This window comes from Etheostoma cragini, chromosome 14 (assembly GCF_013103735.1).
Source record: "Etheostoma cragini isolate CJK2018 chromosome 14, CSU_Ecrag_1.0, whole genome shotgun sequence".
Lineage (NCBI taxonomy): Eukaryota > Metazoa > Chordata > Actinopteri > Perciformes > Percidae > Etheostoma > Etheostoma cragini.
Window position 1 is genome coordinate 17,532,136 of NC_048420.1, and position 19,361 is coordinate 17,551,496.

A 19,361-nucleotide genomic window follows, 5' to 3' on the forward strand; every position below is an offset into this window, starting at 1 on the left:
GTTCTGAAGGCAAAAGGGGGTCCAACCCGTTACTAGCATGGGGTACCTAATAAAGTGGCCGGTGAGTGTATATTCAGAATGTGTTAATGAGTAACTGTTTGCTAACAAGTAACAATTACGACTTAAAGGTGATGATATGTGGGTACTGTGTTAACAACTTGTTTACGCTGCCCCCAAGTGGCAAATATTAGTTATTGCAAGTGAAAGGCAAATTAGCTAACGGGTCAGCTTGGTCTGGCTGCGGCTAGCCTTAGTTAAAGTTACATTAGATTAATTTTTTTCACAGTTGTTTACCTGTAGCCTAGCTTCTGCTTCTTTTAACCCTTATTTTCTAATATCTTCATCTGTTAAATGCTTACATTAAAAATGATTACAAAAGCTGAATTATGAATATATATTTACATACATAGGCCTACTGTATATATTCATAATTCAGTTTTTGTAAGCATTTCTTTTCAACGTAGACCTCACCTCCTATCTGTAAAATAGGATTTTGTTTTCAATTTTGGCAATCAATCAGTTTGTAAGTGCATAAATCACACTTCATAGCCATTTCTGATGAGGAGATGGATGTTCGTCTCCAATGACTCTTGTCTTCATTACAACACTCAGATTAATGTCCTTTATGCTTTGGCAATATAATGTTTCTGACATTCATGCCAATAAAGCTTTTGGAATTTAAATTGAATGCAGTCATTACAGGCCTATACATTCAACATGATGACTCTACTCTATATTCCTAATTAGGGGAATAATTTAATCTTGTTCGGTTCCACCACTTTGACAGGCACCAAGAGAAGAAATGAAGATCATGTGTGGTATAGGCTGCTACCACACACACACACACACTCTCTCTCTCTCTCTCTCTCTCTCTCTCTCTCTCTCTCTCTCTCTCTCTCTCTCTCTCTCTCACCCATCCATCCCAATTGTACGCAGTGGGTTTTAACGTAATGAGCCTTTATAATGCAGCTCATCAGTATGCTAGAGGAAACAGATGTCTGGATGAAATGAAGTCATATTCTGCTTTATGTCCACACAAGGACACTACATTAGCATTGATTGTCCTCTCTACACCCAGAAATAATATCACAGAAGAATATACGGGACTTAAATGAACTCTCTATTAATGATCTGCTCAATCTCTTATATATATATATATATATATATATATATTATCTGATTAAAACATATATACTGTTTGTATTATGATTCCAGCATGTTTGGAGTCACCTTACTGCTGCTTCAAAGTCATCATTGGTTATGGAACGATGGAACTACAGTTCCCTGAATGCAACAGGAGCTTTCTAGTCCAACCACAGCACTCCTCCGGGTTGACCATGTGTTGTGTGACTGCCACCGGACGGTTATGTGTGGACAGTGCAGGAAAACGTGGCACACACAGTGACACACAAACCATGCAGGCAGCTGAACCCGGACCAGCAGCAGAAACAGAAATGTAACAGACGGATTAGAAAATTATGTGCCTCGGCTCTTCGTCAACATGTTCCCGGGAGTTTTCTATGCATTGCTGGCGGGTTTCCTAGGGGCCGTGGCGTCGTCGTCGGCCAAACTGTCCCTCGGAGCCGACTACCTGAAGGGAGTCTGTGAAACCGGACTCCGAACGTGGGGAGAGCAGCGGAAATTCAGACAAGCGGACGAAACTACCGCCTGCGACCGGGTAAGTGAGGCATCGCCGCAGCTAAAGTTAAATATTAACACAATGGGGATTGCTATGAATAATGGAGCGTGCATGCCTGCAAGCGGGGTGGTTTCTCACGGAGGAAGTTGGGGGTTATCCCCGCTCGCCTCTCCTCCCTGACTCCCTCAGCATCAGCACCATCAGCAGCATCTCACAACGGAGCTCATGCAGCAGCTGCGCTCTCGTGCCGTGTCCGCGTGCTGATTGAATGACATTGCAGCTCGTAGAGTGTGTTTTAGCCTGTGTTTTTGTAAGCAACGTGTCTCAGCGTCGTTGTGTTGATGGCGCAGAGAAGAGGCTGGTTTCTGAAAGGGGGTTCAGGTTTCTTGTGTGACCTTCACGTTCTCCGCATACGTCACACAGTGATGTCAGAAACATGTGCATCCAGCTGTCTGGAGTAAAGCTTATTTATCGCAAGGTAGAAACAGTGACCTTTAATCTAGAGGATAATTAAAATAGCAAATAAGATGCAAAACAAATGCTGGTTTTAATGAGTCAAAAGACTTCATCTTAGATTTCAAACATAATAGCAGAATAAACAACAAATAGCAGCTAGGGATCCTTCTCAATGCTCCTGTTGTTAATAATGTTATTACAATAATTAATAATAATGTTATTCTTTACGCTGTGTTTGATGTGACGTCAGCTCCACATCCCATTGAGGCTGCTGTGTGGCGGTCTGCTTTTCACCTGCAATGCTGTGATGTGGACCTTCCTTGCCAAAGCACTCAGGTACTCCTCTTCCTCCACCCAAACCACTGTGACCACCACCGCCTCCAACTTCATATCTTCCGTAAGTAACAGTCTCCCTTAGGGCACCTCCTACACACACTTCTTGTCTTTTCTTTGTTCTGCATGTCCTCTAAGCATATTACTTCACATCAGACTGTAATGGAGTGTAAGTTAATTTCAGAATGACCTTTCTTATATAAGCTGCTCTTTTATGGAAATAGGTTGGACTATATTAAGAAATAACTCGTCGCAGTGATTTAGGCCTCTTATAGGAATTACTTGTCAAAGTTCAACTTCTTGTCTGATCCATCCCCTCAAGGCTCCTTTATTGGCCGCTATTTCATTGAAATTACAGATACGGATTTACTTTGACTCAGAAGAAACCATGACTTTTCTCGCTTGCAGGCTTTTCTGGGCCAGCTGATCTTTGGTGAAGCCCAGATAACGTTGTGGTGGGTTGGGATCTCCCTGACCTTCTCAGGTCTGTTGGTGCTGCAGAGGGTTTCACCGCAGGATGGACAACTGGACGCAGATGCCAAGGACGAATAAAATGTCTTGTCTCCACTAGAGTTCAGCCTGGTTTCAGCATCTCCTCAGATTTAAAAATCTAGCCAAAGGAAACTGAATAGTGAAGAATTTGTTGTTAGTCCTCCCTCAATTACAAATTTGTATCAAACAAATTGTTTCGTATTAAAGTAAATGCTTCTCAAAATGCATCTTTCCTCGTTAAAAAGGAGATGCTTTATATATAATGTTACTAGTTATCCTTAGGATTGCGTTTTGTGGTCATGTAGGCTGAGAAACACTGCATGCTCATATTTTTGGACCTGTTCTAAAAATCAGAGGAGGTGTTGACGTTCAGCCAGTCTGGCCATGGCACAGCGACAGTCTGGCTAGTGGAGACAAGCTAATGAAAGCCTGTGCCCAGCTTCCCAGATGCTCTAACATCTTTGTACAGAGGCTTACAGTGAAGAAAAAGTATACTAGCCTAACTACTTTTGGGGAATCTTTCAGTCAAAAGCAGCACAACAACCCATAAGCTAAGAGAACAAGTGTGAAGGAAGGAAAGAGACTAAAGGTAAAGGTATTAATTAGAAATTTTGGGAAATACAGTTATTTGTTTTCCTGACAAAAACTGACGCCACTCTCACGTATGTATAGTATGAAGCTGATGCCGGTGTCTGGTTAGCTTAGCTTAGCAAAACCAGTAGAAGAGGGAAACAGCTAACCTTGCTCTGTTGGAAGCTAACACCAACACCTTTAAAGCTCATTCATTAACATGTGTTTATCTTGTTTGTTTAATTCTAACACCCAGTAAAAACACAGTTTTTTTTTGGACAGAGCCGGGCTGGCTGTTCCCCTCATTTCCAGTTTTAATGCTAAGCTAACCAAAACCATCTCGTGGCTGTAGCTTCACATTAAATGTACAAATATGAGTGGTATCAATCTTAACTTCTAACTCTGCAAGAAAGGAAATAAGTGCATTTCTCAAAAAACTATTCCTTTAAAGGAAGAGACATACACAGACACAGAAGAGACAAATAACATAATTGGTTATGTGCCTGATGTCACCATCAGTCAGCGTGTGCATTATGTTTCACAGCCGTCAGATCACCAAAGCTTTCTTAAAGTTATGAAAGAAGCACTTAGCTATTGAGTTGAACTTATATTTACCCAAGTCATAATATTAATGTAGCACAGAAAAGCTCACCCTTGGGTCCTTCTTCTACTTTTCATTTGCCTTTCTTGACAGCTTCAAGCTCAAGATGTGAGCACGACACATTTTGATTCAGAGGCGGCTGTTTTTCCACTTCATGATAGATGTGTGCATGTTCTTAATGAGGTTTTACCTCAAATATCTCACACCAAAGCATCTTGGAACATCAGTCCACACAAAGCTGCTTTATGTTATTAACTCACACTCTTGTAACTTACGTGTCTAAACTGTCTCTCAAGCCAAAGAGACATCACATGGACTCTTGATTGCCTGTTGAGCAGTATGCGCCCTGCATTTGCAATCTGACATCCTGTCCATTGCCCATCATCTCTCTGGTTAGACACTTGCCTTCATTAAAAGCTTTCCTATACATTCCTGGAGTTTTCAGTGAGGGTGCAATAACATTTAACTTCCTTTATATCTCATAACACTGTGATGTGTGTAACAGCAAAGGAGCTTTGAGCATTAATAATTGAGCATAGAAAATGGCAATACATTCTGCTAGAGGAACGTTATTGTTAGCATAAATCAGATACTGTATGATACACAGGATTGTCTGAACATGAAATTAAGGGTTGCTTTATTGAACAGTATTTTAAGATCACATTTGCTGTTTGGATACATATCATAATATAAATGCATAATGGTAGCTATAATACCTGTCTGTAATATTCCACAGCAGCAATGCACAAATATATGAGATGTCCTCCCAGCCGCTGCTGTGCAGGTTTTGTATCTTACATGCATCCCTATTAATGTGACTGCAGTGACAATGTGATTATACAGCTCTCGTGTCAAAGGCCGACTAAGTGATGTTTTGTAGCAGGGCTGTACTCACCACACAGGATTCTTTAGCAGTGGAGATCTCACACACAGCCACGCAAATGTGAATTCAGCTGTTTGTGCCTCCACGTTTTGGATCCTGGGTGTGTTGCATTACTTAAAAGAATAGCCAAACATTTTGGGAAAGTTAGATCAGAAGACTGACAACCCTCTTATGTCTGTGGTAAATATGTAGCTGCAGCTAGTTGCTGCTTAGCTTAGCATAAAGACTGCTAACAGCTAGCCTGGCTCAGTCTAAAGTCTGCATAATAACACCTTTAAAGCTCACAAACGAAGATATTATAAATATATTTTTTAACCTCTACAGAAAACAGCAATGTAAAAACAGCAATTTGTGGTAGTACAGGTGGTCAAGTGCTGCACTACGTCTTCCTGGAGTCTTGTCCCCACTGTGAGCTTTAAAGTTAGCAAACCTGTTCACTAGTGAGCTTTAGAGGTGCTAGTAGCCATTTCCCCGTTTACAGTCTTTATACTAAGCTAACCAATCCACCTTCAAATTTACTGGACAGTAAGGAGAGAAGCATCAAGTTGTGGTTTTATAAGTGGTTATGTGCCAGACTATTTCTTAGCTGGGAGCAGTTACCAAGCAACTAGCAACTGGCATAAATAATTGTCCGACAAATAAACCACAATTTGACATTTTTATACTTGTGTGATAAGTACATGTAACATCTTAGTGATCTTTCAAGGTGTTGCTAGGTAGATTTTGTGAACTTTAGATAGAGCCAAGCTAGCCGTTTCCCCCGTTTCCAGGCTTTATGCTAAGCTAAGCTAACTGGCTTCTGGTTGCAGTTTCATATACTATAACAGAGTGGTATTGCTTTTCTTACCTAACTTTCAGCAAGAAAGTGTATTGTATAAGGTGTATTTCCCAAAATATCAAACTATTCCTTTAACGTACAGTTAATATCTGTAATGTTAGCTTTTGATTCTGAAGGTTTTTGATGCCTGGCTTTCCTCCAGTTAACGGCATGATACGAGGGTAAACAAACTACCTGTGAATCCAGTCTCACTGTAATACAATGAGTCAGAGTTTTGCATTACCCACATTTTATATCTCTGTGACAGCTGCATGGCCCTGAGTGTGATGTACTTATATATGTGTGCACATAAACTGTAGATGTGGTTGTACGAGAAATTAAAAAAACACTCAAATATGATGTTGACCTGACAAGATTAATGTGAAGAAGAGTTAATGTGCTCCACTGCAAGAAAGCAGTACATTTGTCAGGACTTCTTCTGAATCAGTAAAGTTTTGACCCATCGCTTGGTAGAACAATGGAAAAGAGACTGATTTTGCATTAGTTTGTTGGAACTCTTTAATGTAATGTATGTGCAGATAAGTCATCTCTTTAATCTGAAGGCTGCTGCACAGATACATTTAACATTATGTTCACCTTCCTTTTTATCAAAAATCAAGACAGTTTGGTTAGAGGGAGCAACTGTTTGCTCTGATATCAGCTGTTCAAAATGTGTCTTACAGATTACATGGGGGAAAAAAAACATTTGAAAGTGTATATATTCTATTAACACTTAAAATAATGTGTAAATTGCCATCCAAGAAACACTGTTGAATTATTGAATAAACATCTCATCTGACAAACAAGATAATTGTCTTCATTATTTAGATATTGTAAATGACAGATTTATCTCTAAAACAGAGGAGCTTCTTAGAGCTTTTCTACTTCATGATAAATTGAATTAGATTGAATTAAAAAGCACCTGTATTCAAAGATGTGTTTTTCTATAGTAAACCGAGAGCTTGGTGTCCTGTCTTAGCATTGTAACAAATGAAATGAAAAGCATTCTCACTGTAGTGAATGGGGACGGATATAATGTTAGCCCTAAACTTGTCTACACTTACTTACACAGTGACGATCCATTAGACCAGCTCCCTTCCTTTTAAAATACCTCTTGTAAAAATTAAAGACAAAAAACCTAAATCACTTTAGGCTTGCACTCCAGTTACATGGCAGATAAGGGCATGCTTCTGTAATGACGTGTTTCATCTCAATGGATCTGTACTTGTAATTCAAAAGACAGCAACCATTCAAATTTAGAAATGTAAAGGTGTTTTCTTGGTTAGTTTGTTGGTTGATTTGTTTCTTAAAAATCTAACTTTGACAAAGTTATATTTTTCTAATGAAAGGGTTGCAAAATTACCCAAGGGTGTATACAGAAAAAATCTGAAATTTAAAATTAAAAAAAATATATTTTTGTATTCCTGTAATGTAAACTGTTTGGAAATGTTTGTCAGAGTATTTTTATTAGGGTACACGTTGTTTTTTTAAAACAATATATCATCAACTATGTCCTGAATTAAAAATGGAGGGTTTAAATGTCTCAAAGTAAAACCTTATCTGTCAATAGGTTTAAAAAATAAAAATAAAAAACGAGTCAATAAAATATCCATTCAACTTAAAGAAAGTTGTGTCACATACATTACGTTTTTATTATATTCTGATTTAAACAAATACCAATCTAAAAGAAAAAATATATAGTGGTCCACAGTAAGTAATAAATCAAATTCCAACCTGACAACAAATAATTGAACAATTCAAGAAAAAGCTGGTGTACTGTATGTGTAAACTGAAATATCTGTTGAACCACCATTTAATAACCTTTTTACATTTTTAAGAAGCCTAAGAAAATGACTATGCTTTAGTCTAAAAATGGTTACTTTCCATTTTATATTTGAGCATTCAATTTGGCAACTTATGTGTGTTCAAATATGTCCTTTCATCACCCTCAAAAGCACGTTTTATAAATAGAGTAAGGCTTTCGAACACATTTAAACAAAGGCATTTTTAGTGTTAAATGCTTTGAAGAGGCCTATAACCATCTGCACCAAAGTACTTTCCACAGTTGCGACAAATAAAATGTCCATTTTGAACATGGTCTTTCTGGCCTCGGTGAAAGCTTAAGATACGAAAAATTGCTGCAGAAGAAAACATCGGATCCGTGTGGAGGGATGACGAGACTGATGTACTTTAAATTTCATGACATCAAACTAACATAAATCCCATATTTCCATTATCATAGAATTAACATCGCATTTGCTGTTACACCATGATTTCTGTTGACAAATCAACCAGGAATGAAATATTAAAGATTGAAACTTCAACTGAGGCTGATTATGGTCCTACAGCCTTTGAATGTCCTTCACAGTTCCAGTCTGAGCAGGAACTTGGCACATAACCATTATAAATGACCAAAAGACAAAACTAAACTTAAAGTAATTTACCTATCTGGCAATCAAAGAACGACAAATCACACTCATTTAAAAATAGTATTTACCCAATGTGACAGTGTCTAACTCTGACTGTTACATTAAGGCAAAATAATAGTTGTGGTTTTTTTTTTTTTAAAAGCAGCAGATGCCACCATTCACTAATGCACTGTTCTAAGGCAAATCACCTGCAGCACTCGGCCAAAGCCTATTGCAACGACAAGAATGCGGCAAATGAAGAAGTGACATAATCACAACCATTTACAGAAAGAAAAAACCAGAAGTCCATCTTGGCACCCAGACTGCAAAAACGTTCTGGACTTCAGTTTAGAGTTCACATTATTTAGTCTTGGAAGCCGGAAATGGTCAGACATACTGCATAAAGAACTCAGTCTCTTGGTGTCGTCTCTCAAACTCTTATCAAGTGCTTTTTGTCGAGTTGTCGCTGCTTAGTTTGATAGGTTTTCTTTCTTGTTTTTTTTAACAGCAACAGCTCATTATTCTCAGCCAGCACCAAGAGGAAAAAATAAAAAAGGTTTTTAAAAAAAGGAAGATTTTGACAATGTAGTTTACAACAGGACACCCTGAAATATCGATAAACGTATTAACCGTGCACAAAAGAAAATGGAGAAGTGGTAAAGAGGAGTTCATGCTCGTTTAGGTCCAGCCAATAGGAGGGCAGACCAGGAGCCAGTCCTCAGCAGCAGAGCTCAGCTAGGCTTCTAGCTTTCACACAATGTACTGGTACAAGTCTGCCTTGCCGTGGTCGGGTGTTGCAAAGGGGTTCAGCCAGGCTATAGAGAATGGATGACCAAACACCACCTTCATACTCATCCATTTTGACCTTTTGGCCCATCGTCTCTCCTCCTTCTTAAGCTGTTCGATACCCTGCAGGCATATTAGATGTAAGAAACATGAGAAGATGAGAGTCTCCAGCCCTGTTTCATGCTCAAAGCTGAACATATAGCTGTGTAAGGGGATTCAAAATGAAAGATGTCTTGTAATGTCTTTCATTTTTCTCTCAAAAGGTCTTGAATCGAGGTTAGTCTGACTCACCCTAAGCCTTTTGTAAAAGAGATTTTGATGTAAAAGATCTCTCACACACACACACACACACACACACACACACACACACACACACACACACACACACACACACACACACACACACACACACACACACACACACACACACACACACACACACACACACACACACACACACACACACACACACACACACACACACACACACACACACACACACACACACACACACACACACACACACACACGAGAACTGCAGGTCCCATTAGATTGAAATGGATGATCTTTGTAATGAATACTAGAACAGTGAGTCATTGTCGTGGGTGGTTTGAGCGGTTACGTTATGAGGAAATGCATTAATGTCAACCTACCTGTGTACCTATACTGTGAGAGAGTTACTTGCTACTGCTTACATCTGTGCTCTGATTTAGTGAATTAATTCATGACTTCTTTGAAGAAGTCAGAACTGCTACATAATAAACAGAAGTCTTTCTGTTAATTATACCAATAATTCATATCAAAGATGAGTGATAGGGTCATAAAAATGACTGCCGTTTTCACTCACCGTCTCATCGCTGCAGATGGAGTGGACCTGAGTACCAAACATGACTGCAGTGAAGATCAGAAAGAGGAGACCCTCAAAGCAGAGGAGGATGAGGAGGACGACAGTTGCTGGGGGAGAGAAGTTACTGCACTCTGGAGAGGGGAGAGCCAAAGATATGGCATGTTAAAAAGAAGACTTTGTTACCCGCGTAAACCTTATAGCTAGAAAATGAGAGTTAAGTGTCTTGCTAAAATGGCCCAGGTTATTTAATAATACTATCTGGTCAGCTATACCAGAAGATAAGCAAATGACTAATAATGGTAAATTCTGGCAATAGAACGCTGATATTAATAAGTTGAAATAAACTCAAAATCAGTGTACGTGCAGCTTTCCATTTTCATTTTTAAATAATGTATATCCCAAAAAGTTTCTTTGGGGTATAATCATCTATATTTCACACGAAGTGGGATGGTGGTAAAACAGGACAGTCGCTGAGTGAATTTGGAAATGTAGCAGCCACTACATCAGTATAACACTTACTTGTCCAGTCTTCTTCAAAGCAGAAAACAAAATGGAAGGTCACCAACAATAGCGCGTGGAAGGATATTAGTGCAATATACATCTGAAGGGAAGCATAAATTTAGTGTTAAAATAATCATAATGTGCTTGTATGAACAATAACAGAGCTTCAAACATATACAGTATGATGATTATTTTTGCGTGGTAACATCTGGGCTCCGGTGTTCAAAGACTCACTGTGAAGAGCACAAAGTATTTCTGGTTGTTCTCTCCGACACAGTTGTTCACCCAGGGACAGTGGTGGTCCATCTTTTTGATGCAGCGTTTACACACACTGTGGACACAGATATGTGGAAATGGAATAAAAATATTGCAGGCAAACTATGACGTTTTGGGCCCAAAACAATCTGAATATGGAATATATTTATCTATTAACAGAGTAAAAAAACAACAACCTGAAAACAACATACACACAGTCAGTCAGTCAGTCAGTCAACCTTTAGCAGCGCGTTGACACACGGCTGATGTGAGAGACAGTAACAGACTGCTCTCCGTCATGGTGGACTAAGTCTGTTAGTGTGTGTGTGAGTGTGAGTGTGAGTGTGAGTGTGAGTGTGTGTGTGTGTGTGTGGAGTATTTATGAGGGGTTATTTATCTTGCGGAATTGCATCTGGTTGACAACTCAAGTAAGGTCCGACAACCCACAATCATCTGACAAAGCAGAACGTCATCTATGATCTATACGTTTGCTTTGTTTACGCGCTTTCTGAGCAAAATCTATATTTTAAAAAACTGCTGTCTTAGGTGTAATATGTTATTCTGATGGGTCTGAGTATCACTGCAGTGTATCATCTGAACCACCCACAAGAATGACTCATAAAAGAAATTATCTATTTCATTCAAACTGAGCTGTGAGACAGAATGATTCACTAGTTTATAATTCAATAATGCTACAGTGTTTTTGTGCTTTTAATCCCTCAAGATCCAAGAAAAACCATTGAGCAGCCAAAGGGAGAACTTGCAGAGTCTGCAGGGAAATGCTACTTAAAAACACACAGGGGAGGCAGGAGAACCACCGGTGCAAGAATAAACACAGACAAGAAGAGGAGTGAGTCATCAGGACTTCCCACTGCAGGGTGCAGACTTCAGCAAAACACTCTCATCGCCCAGACCCACATCTTAAAAAGTTGCAGAATTTGTAATCTTTCCTACAATCTACACATTCACACAGAGTGCTGTACCTGCAGTGGTGAGCTCTGTCGGGCTTTATGCTGCAGCACTTTGGACACTTGTACACAACCTGTCCTGGTTTGAGTTGCAGGCTTTCGATGAATTCTTTGGTAGCGTTCCCTTTAGGCACGGCTCCCTGAGAGAGGGGGGGGGGGGGAGGAATTCAATTGTATTTTACAGTGTTTCAAATTTGCCCTCACAGCAGAAGCTACTTACTTGTGTGAAAAAGTGTGATTTTGCTTAAGCCCTTAAATTTAAATTATAACAAAATATAACAGTAAAACGCAGCCCTGGGCCCTGGATCATAAATAAGCAGTGGGTCTCAAAAGAAACTGGAATATGTATGTGTACATGGAATGTAAGGATTCAAAAAACTCAAATATTTAAAAAAGGTATTAAAACTAGATTGTGACACATGCATCTGCAAAAAGCTGCAAAAAGTATTATCTACAATTTACAAGTTTGTCTTGGTTGGCGCGCGTTATTAAAGTAATTAGAGATAATTTATGTGAAGATGTATAACAGCATGTCCATGATTCAGTTTTTATGAAGTAACCTAATATGACTGACCGGGTCTGTGCACATCGCCTTGGCATGAGAGGCAAGGGCGAGGAAAGCAAGGCCATTGAAGATCACCCCGTTGAAGAGGCTGTAGATCACGTTCTTGGCAGGCAGCAGCATGACGAACACCACCACAAACTCAGCGTAGAAGACCAGGAACCAGGTGATGACGCCGCACACGATGCCACAGCCGTCACGGATGAACCACATGGTGTCGGAGCCGGTGCGGAGTGGGGGAGGGGCGCAGTGCTCAGGCCTCAGGTAGCCAGCTTTCCTCTCAATGTCCCTGGTGCGGTGCGCCGGGCTCTTCATCCTACAACGCCCGTGGCTCCAACCACATGCTGCAAGGAGTGACGAAGGGGAGGAGGGAGAGCAATATGAAGAAGATAATAAAAGAATGAATTAGGTGAGGGATTTGAATGAGGGAAAGTATCAGTGTAGGGTTGCTACGAACAATTATTTTCACTACCACGTAATCTTCTTATTAGGTTCTTGATTAATGTATTGATTGGTCTATAAAATGTCAGAAAATAATGAAAATGTGCTCTTCAGTTTTCCACAGTCATGTGACACTAAATGTCTGTTTTTCCGACCAACAATGCAAAACTTAAAAATTCTTGATTTTCTGCCATGCAAGACAATGAAAAACTGCAAATCCTGAAGAAGCTGGAACAAGACAATGTTTGGTATTGGCTAATCATTGAGCTCTTTATAGGTTTCCTGTCTGCATTATAGCAATATCGCAGTGTACAAGTGGCGGTCCCAACAATTGAGAGTAGGGCTGCACGATTATGGCTAAAATGATAATCACGTTTATTTTGATCAATATTGTGATCACGATTATTTGTTGATTATTCGAGTGCGATGGACGTACTCACAGAGAGACAGCTGATCATTATGTCCAGCATGGGTCGAATGGCGGACGTCGTGTGAAATGTCTGTATCGTCACTGCGCTGCATTTTTATGAACTATGATATTCTGGTCCTGGGTCACATCTCTTGCAGGTCCAGCAGCTCCGTCTCACACGCTGTTACTCTACGAACTGAAGATAGTTGCATTCAATAACTTCTTCAGTGTTCTTCACCGTGGCGGCGATAGCAGTTAGCCGCGGAAACACTGGTACAAATACAGGTTTGCCTCTAATGCTTAACAATATACAGCTGTGTTAATAAAACATTTAAACTTTGGACAAATGTCAGAAGTGTGGACCGGCAGACGCTGTGTGGCGGGGCTGCGCAAAGAGTAAGAGGAGAGAGTAGAGGAGAGACCCAAACACAGGCACGGCTTTACAGAAGAAAGGGGTCATGTAACGCAAAATTAAACCATATCCATATAAACAGCATTGCAGCGGATGCGAGGACATTAACACCGGTGCGTCCTAGAGGAGCTAACAGCTAACAGACGCTAATTAGCACCAACTAGCACTGGTCCCTGCTGTTGTCTGAATAACAACATAGACGGGACAAAATGTTGCGTTTACTGGTAAACTGGTAAACCTTGAGACCAACATATAACCGACTGCTATCTGTTGAGTTTTTTCTCCCGTTACTCTGTCCTCTGTGACTGTCTACATCTATAAAACTAAGGTGCACGGGGTGCAGTGAACATCTCTGACTAGCACATGGGCAGACAGGGGTTTACGGAGCGGTAGATGCACTTTGCAAAAAAAAAAACTGAGCATTCTATGAAATGTCGCTTTAAAAAAACAAATAACGTTTGATCACGCAAATTTGATCGTGTGAAGTCAAAATCGTGATCGTGATTAAAGTTCGATTAATTGTGCAGCCCGAATTAAGAGTCTTTGTAAACCTTCTAATGAGTGCTCTACATCCTTGAGGAATGTAAATAAAGACAGGGGCTAATAAGTCCACAGAGTGAATTTGCAAATTATGTTGAGGACTATTCAAAAAAGGAAGCATTAGCTGAAGGAGAAACTAACTTAAACTGGTCTAATCCCAACAGGCCAAACAATCCACTGAGATTTCTCTTGCAGTGAGTTTTACGAATAAGCAATTGAGCAGGTCTGATTGTGTGTAGACAAAGATAATGCGACTTCAAATGGGATAAAATATCATGAAAACCAAAATTAGGCCTCACTATTAAATGCACATAACACAGATCGGAATAAAACCGCTAAATCCCAGAGAATAGCTGGACTTCGGCTCCTGTCTTCTCACTAAAACCTGAGTTTACAGTGAATGCAATAAAATTGGTCATTCTTGAGGATTCAATATGTCCATTAGGCTCAACTGAGTCTAATCTTCACTTTTATGTCCATACTAATTAAGGCTTGGCCAAAGTTCCTGGCAGTGAAGAATGCTTGACTCGAGGAGAGGATTTTAATTACTCAACGAAACAATATGGCTATCCTACAGCATGTTTGGGATGAAATTAATCTGGATTTAACTAAAACATCTCACGGTCCATTAAAACACTCACCACACCTCTTTCCCTCTTATCAAGCTGTATAAGACGTCCACCCTTCTGTGTTACACCGCTAACCAGAACACTTTTATTATATCAATCCATTTCAGCCTGAGAGGAATAGTGAGATGAAGTAAATCACACTAACTACCCTCTGTACTTTTTTGTCTTCATGGTGTGAATACCAAATGATAATGTAGTTTTGCACATGACAAAATAGTAATCTATTTTTTTTTCTTTTAACTTGTATCTTTTTTAGCCCTGCTAACTGCATGGATGGCAATGTTGGTCTACCACTGAAATATCTCAAAAAATATTCAGTGGCTTGCAATGGAACTTTGTGGAAATTTCATGGTGCCCAGAGGTTCAATCCTACTGACATTGGTGATCCTCTGACTTTTCCTCTGGCACCACCATAAGATCAACATTTGACCTTATTGATGGATTGCCATGAAATGACCAAATACCTGTAACATTGAATTTTGTTTAATGCTAATTAGCAACTACTAGCACGCTAACACACTGACCATCAGTCCTTAAGGCGTATCATTTCCAAGAACTGTAAGCTGAAAGAAGAAAGTGCGTTCTAATAATCTTCAAGACCTGCATCCATTTTGTATAGAGTGCTGCCTAGTATTTTGCAAGAAAACACCCTTCATGTAGAGCTGGGGAATATATTGATATTATATTGACATTGCAATATGAGACAAGATATCGTCTTACATTTTGGATATCCCAATATCTCATAAGTGTAGTCTTTTCTGGTTTTAAAGGCTGCATTACAGTAAAGTGATGTAATTTTCTGAACTTACCAGACTGTTGTAACTGTTCTATTATTTGCTTTTACCCACTTAGACATTATATCCACATTACTGATGATTATTTTTCAAAAATATTAATACAAATATTTTGTGAAAGCACCAATAGCATTGTAAACTACAATATTGTTGCACAGGTATTTTGTCAAAAAATACTTTCCCTATCGCACAGCAATACCTTAATGTCTAACAGAAATGGGAGGGGGAGCTTGAATTAGACATAAGTGAAGAGATTGGGATAAATATTTGTACACACACACACACACACACACACACACACACACACACACACACACACACACACACACACACACACACACACACACACACACACACACACACACACACACACACACACACAGTGCTTTATTAGCTACAATTTAGAAGTGCTTGTTCTTTAGCATTTCTATGTTATACAGATTTTTACTTCACTAGAAAAAAATATATAAGTAAAGACAAAAAAAACTAAACAGCACATCAGTTGTCAGATCTCTGTACTGGCTTCATGTGTGTCAATGAAAGTAGTTTAAATTACTGACACTTGTCTATGAATCTGAATGTTTTAGGGCTAGAAAACATATCTGACTGTCTTTTACAGTATCAGCCTTCTCAGGCTATCTCATAGCATTGTGCTAACTGCTGTCAGAGTTTAAACTAATCCAGGAGAAGCAGGATTTAGTTACCACGCCCTGACTTTGACCACATTTTAATCCAGGTTTATGCTTTTTATGGCATTTGACTGAACTTACACTGAACATCTATCCTAAACAAATATGTATGTATCCTTTTTAGTTTCTTTTGCTTTTTAAATATTTTAATATGCATTTCAATGTCCTAGACTGTATTTGCCTTTAAATGTTTTAATGTAAAGCACTTTAAATTCCTTTTGTGTCTAAAAACTTAACTTGGCTTTAATTTATGACGGTAACAGTCTAGCTTGTAGACACTATGCCGATTAAGATATTACATTACAAAAAGGTGATTTTATAGGGGGCAGACTTCAAAATATGATTCTTCTCATAAAGTTTGGAACTAACTGTATATTGGTCCACCTTGACAAGCTACAACAATTACATGTTGCTCACATGCTAATGTGTCAGTTATAATAATCAGATAATACACCATCTTTACTATTCACTGCCTTTTTACTTGTCTATAAGTCAATGTAAGAGTATATCATTTTGTTTCAAGTTCTTGGAAGAATACTTTTTAAACTAACTGTTCTGTTAGTGATGTGTGTGCCCGTTTACCAGTATTGCTATATTGGATTCAGTGGGAGTAGCCAATTTCACAAAAAACTTGTTCTAATGAGGGGGAGACCGGACGCAGGATAACAGCTTGTACTGTAATTGTTATGTGAACTGCTTAACCTTTTAAGTAAATTAGAAACAAAGATGCTTAGATGGCCCATCAAAACTTGTGTTTAATGAAAATGCAAATGATGGGACAAGATAGGACTTCTTAAAAAAAGTAATGAAAGACCTGGAGTGAAACTAACTGAAAAAACAGAGTTCATTAAAGCAACACCAAAGCACTTTTCCTCTTTGATCCCCTTTCAGGTTGGAAGCAAAATTGTCCATTACTGATGTCTCATTCGAACTACAGATCCGCTACCCAATCTGGCAAACTTGCACACAGCATTATATAATAGCATTATAGCCGATATAGGTCCGCAAAGCGAATGCAGAAGTGCCGTTCCCCCTGTTACGAGTTGATGAACAACTGAAACGATTTTGGAAACATTATTTTAAAAGGTACAAAATAATCTGTGGTGCTGCTTTAACACCAACAAAGTCAATGTTTTTTTTTGTAGAATGGAGAATGAGTCTATAGATTTCTCTCAGTGAATAGCTGCTTTTCTAATGCAAACAAGTGAATGACTTGATTTTAACAGAAACAACAGTTAATAGTTTCTGTGTTGAAATGCCACCACCATGATGCCACTGCTGTACTGTAACATCAGATCCAGTATGTTAAAAGGCCAGATTTATACTGTTGTAGTGACTCATCAACTCAAAATTAAGGATAAAGCGATTATCGCCTCTGTCCAATTATTGGGCAGTTTGCAGAAAATCAATATCAGTGTTTTATTTCCCTAATAACCAATTCAATTAATTAAAAAAGGGGCTCTACTTTGGATTGGTTACAGCTCTCTGTATGTCCCTCTGCTTTGGTTTCACTTACCACCGAATCTGACTTTATGACCCGCCCACAACACTAACTGACTATCTTGTATTGTATATTATGTTGAAATAAGTTTCTAATTTATTAACTCATTGCTTAAAGCATCTAAACAAAGTGTTGTATTGGAGTATGTGACATTCCAAAATCTTAATTTTGATTTAAAGATTTTCATTTTCACAGTAAATACATATCAAATTCCAAAATATTCAAAATATCAGTTATTGGTTTCATTAACTGCCAGTAAACGAGATCTAGGTCATTTAGACGCCACATTTGCGCGTGCAACCTAGGGTGCGGCTAGCATACCGTACGCTTAATGTTGACAGGCAGGCTGAGAAGCATGTGATGTAGAGATGAGAGGAAAGCAAGATGTCACCCCCTGTTGAGTTCATTAACACTCATAGCTATCAGAATTTGTCACCATGTCAAAAACACTATGGAGGCACCATTTTTTGCAAATTAAAATGTTATAATACATGACAAGATACCTATATTTGCATTATAAGGTGAAACTAGCAACCTATGTGTCGAACTTCAACTTGGCATGACCTCTTTTTTGAGTTTGGATTATTTGATTTGGGAATAAAAGACATACACCAAAATATAATGGGACAATTTAATAGCGCTGAAATGATTAGTCCATCAGAAACTGTTTCTGTAACTATTTCAATAATCAGATAATAGTTTGTCATTTTTTCAAACAGAAAATCCAAACTTGAAACAATATGATCTTGAATCTGATTCTAAAATAACAAGAATTTAGCAAAACCTGTTTCACTTATGCTGACAGTCAATTATCTTGTGTTTGAAGTATAGGTGTACTTGCAGCTAATGATTTTTTCCTTTATCAATGTATCCAAGGTGACTCACATTTAGATTTATTGGAGAAAAAATAAGACTAACTAAATATGTTTGAAAACTGAAAAGGTAATAAATAGGGAATTAAAATCGTTTAAGTGCTCTTCAGTAGACTCTAGCTAAATTAACCTCTGACCTCCCTGAAGATGGGTTAGCAAATGGGGGAATTATCTTGCACGACCAGTGGGCTTTTACAGTTACTATGGTACCGTAGGACTATAATTAATTGCCTTCCAGTAAGTGATAACACAATTAACCCGACCAGGAAGTAACTGGCAGCTGGATCAGCATTCCAGTACTTCCATTTCGTTGATAGCTGATAACCGCCTTTATTTCAAGAGAACACGTGCACTGGTTTAAAAAAAACATACCTCGCCTTCTCCAGGTTGGACGACAAAGGTTTCTTGAAGTCCTTGCTTACTTTCGAGCCTTGGGAAGTTAAAAACACGAGTGTCTCCTCCGCCGCTCCGTCGCTTAGCGCAGTCCCAGCTAACCTCACTGATCTGCGGACAGATGCTCTCAGCAGCTCCGCTTCCGTTTTCACTGCCGCCTCGGTTTCGACGAGCTGTTAATTCACCTCGTTTGTATGCGTTTGTATTACAGCGGGGTACAAAGCCTTAAAACAGGCCGTTACCTAACTAACGTTACTGCCTATCCAGAAAGCTTAGGTGAAAGCAAGAAAACATAACGCAGAGCCAAACAGGAAGTCCCATACTCTTCCCCTCCCTAATGAGGATGCGTGCCCTGAGCCAAGTCTATCAGGCAGCAGTTTTATTGTCTTTCTGAAATGTATGGAGCTAGAACAGTGACATAACCTGTGGTATTGAAAATAAAATTTGACATTGAAACAAGAAATATTGGCACTGAAAAATGTTGAGCTGATAACACAAACATCATAAAGTAATCTCACAATCCTACCCATTAAATAATATTATATTATATTATTTCACTTTGA

The 19,361-nt window shown here is 38.9% G+C and overlaps 2 protein-coding genes across 3 annotated transcripts; one reads left to right on the plus strand and one right to left on the minus strand.

The window, feature by feature from the left end:
• Positions 1-1,353: 1,353 nt before the first annotated feature.
• On the plus strand, positions 1,354-3,156 carry LOC117956307 (transmembrane protein 42). The gene is made up of 3 exons (XM_034891296.1): positions 1,354-1,678; positions 2,346-2,492; positions 2,837-3,156. Exons 1-3 carry the CDS (start codon positions 1,502-1,504, stop codon positions 2,978-2,980), a joined length of 468 nt encoding a protein of 155 aa, XP_034747187.1. The 5' UTR covers positions 1,354-1,501; the 3' UTR covers positions 2,981-3,156.
• Positions 3,157-5,944: 2,788 nt separating this feature from the next.
• zdhhc3b (zinc finger DHHC-type palmitoyltransferase 3b) lies at positions 5,945-19,140 on the minus strand. 2 transcript variants are annotated; one of them, XR_004659226.1, is made up of 8 exons: positions 18,778-19,140; positions 12,131-12,462; positions 11,572-11,696; positions 10,568-10,664; positions 10,352-10,433; positions 9,833-9,963; positions 7,386-9,108; positions 5,945-7,351 (listed from the first exon to the last, which is right to left on the minus strand). XR_004659226.1 is itself a non-coding variant. In XM_034891282.1 (7 exons), exons 2-7 carry the CDS (start codon positions 12,431-12,433, stop codon positions 8,950-8,952), a joined length of 897 nt encoding a protein of 298 aa, XP_034747173.1. In that variant the 5' UTR covers positions 12,434-12,462; positions 18,778-19,140; the 3' UTR covers positions 5,945-8,949. The 2 variants fall into 2 exon arrangements, 1 of the variants encoding a protein (XP_034747173.1); XM_034891282.1 differs by having other exon boundaries at positions 5,945-9,108.
• Positions 19,141-19,361: the final 221 nt, after the last annotated feature.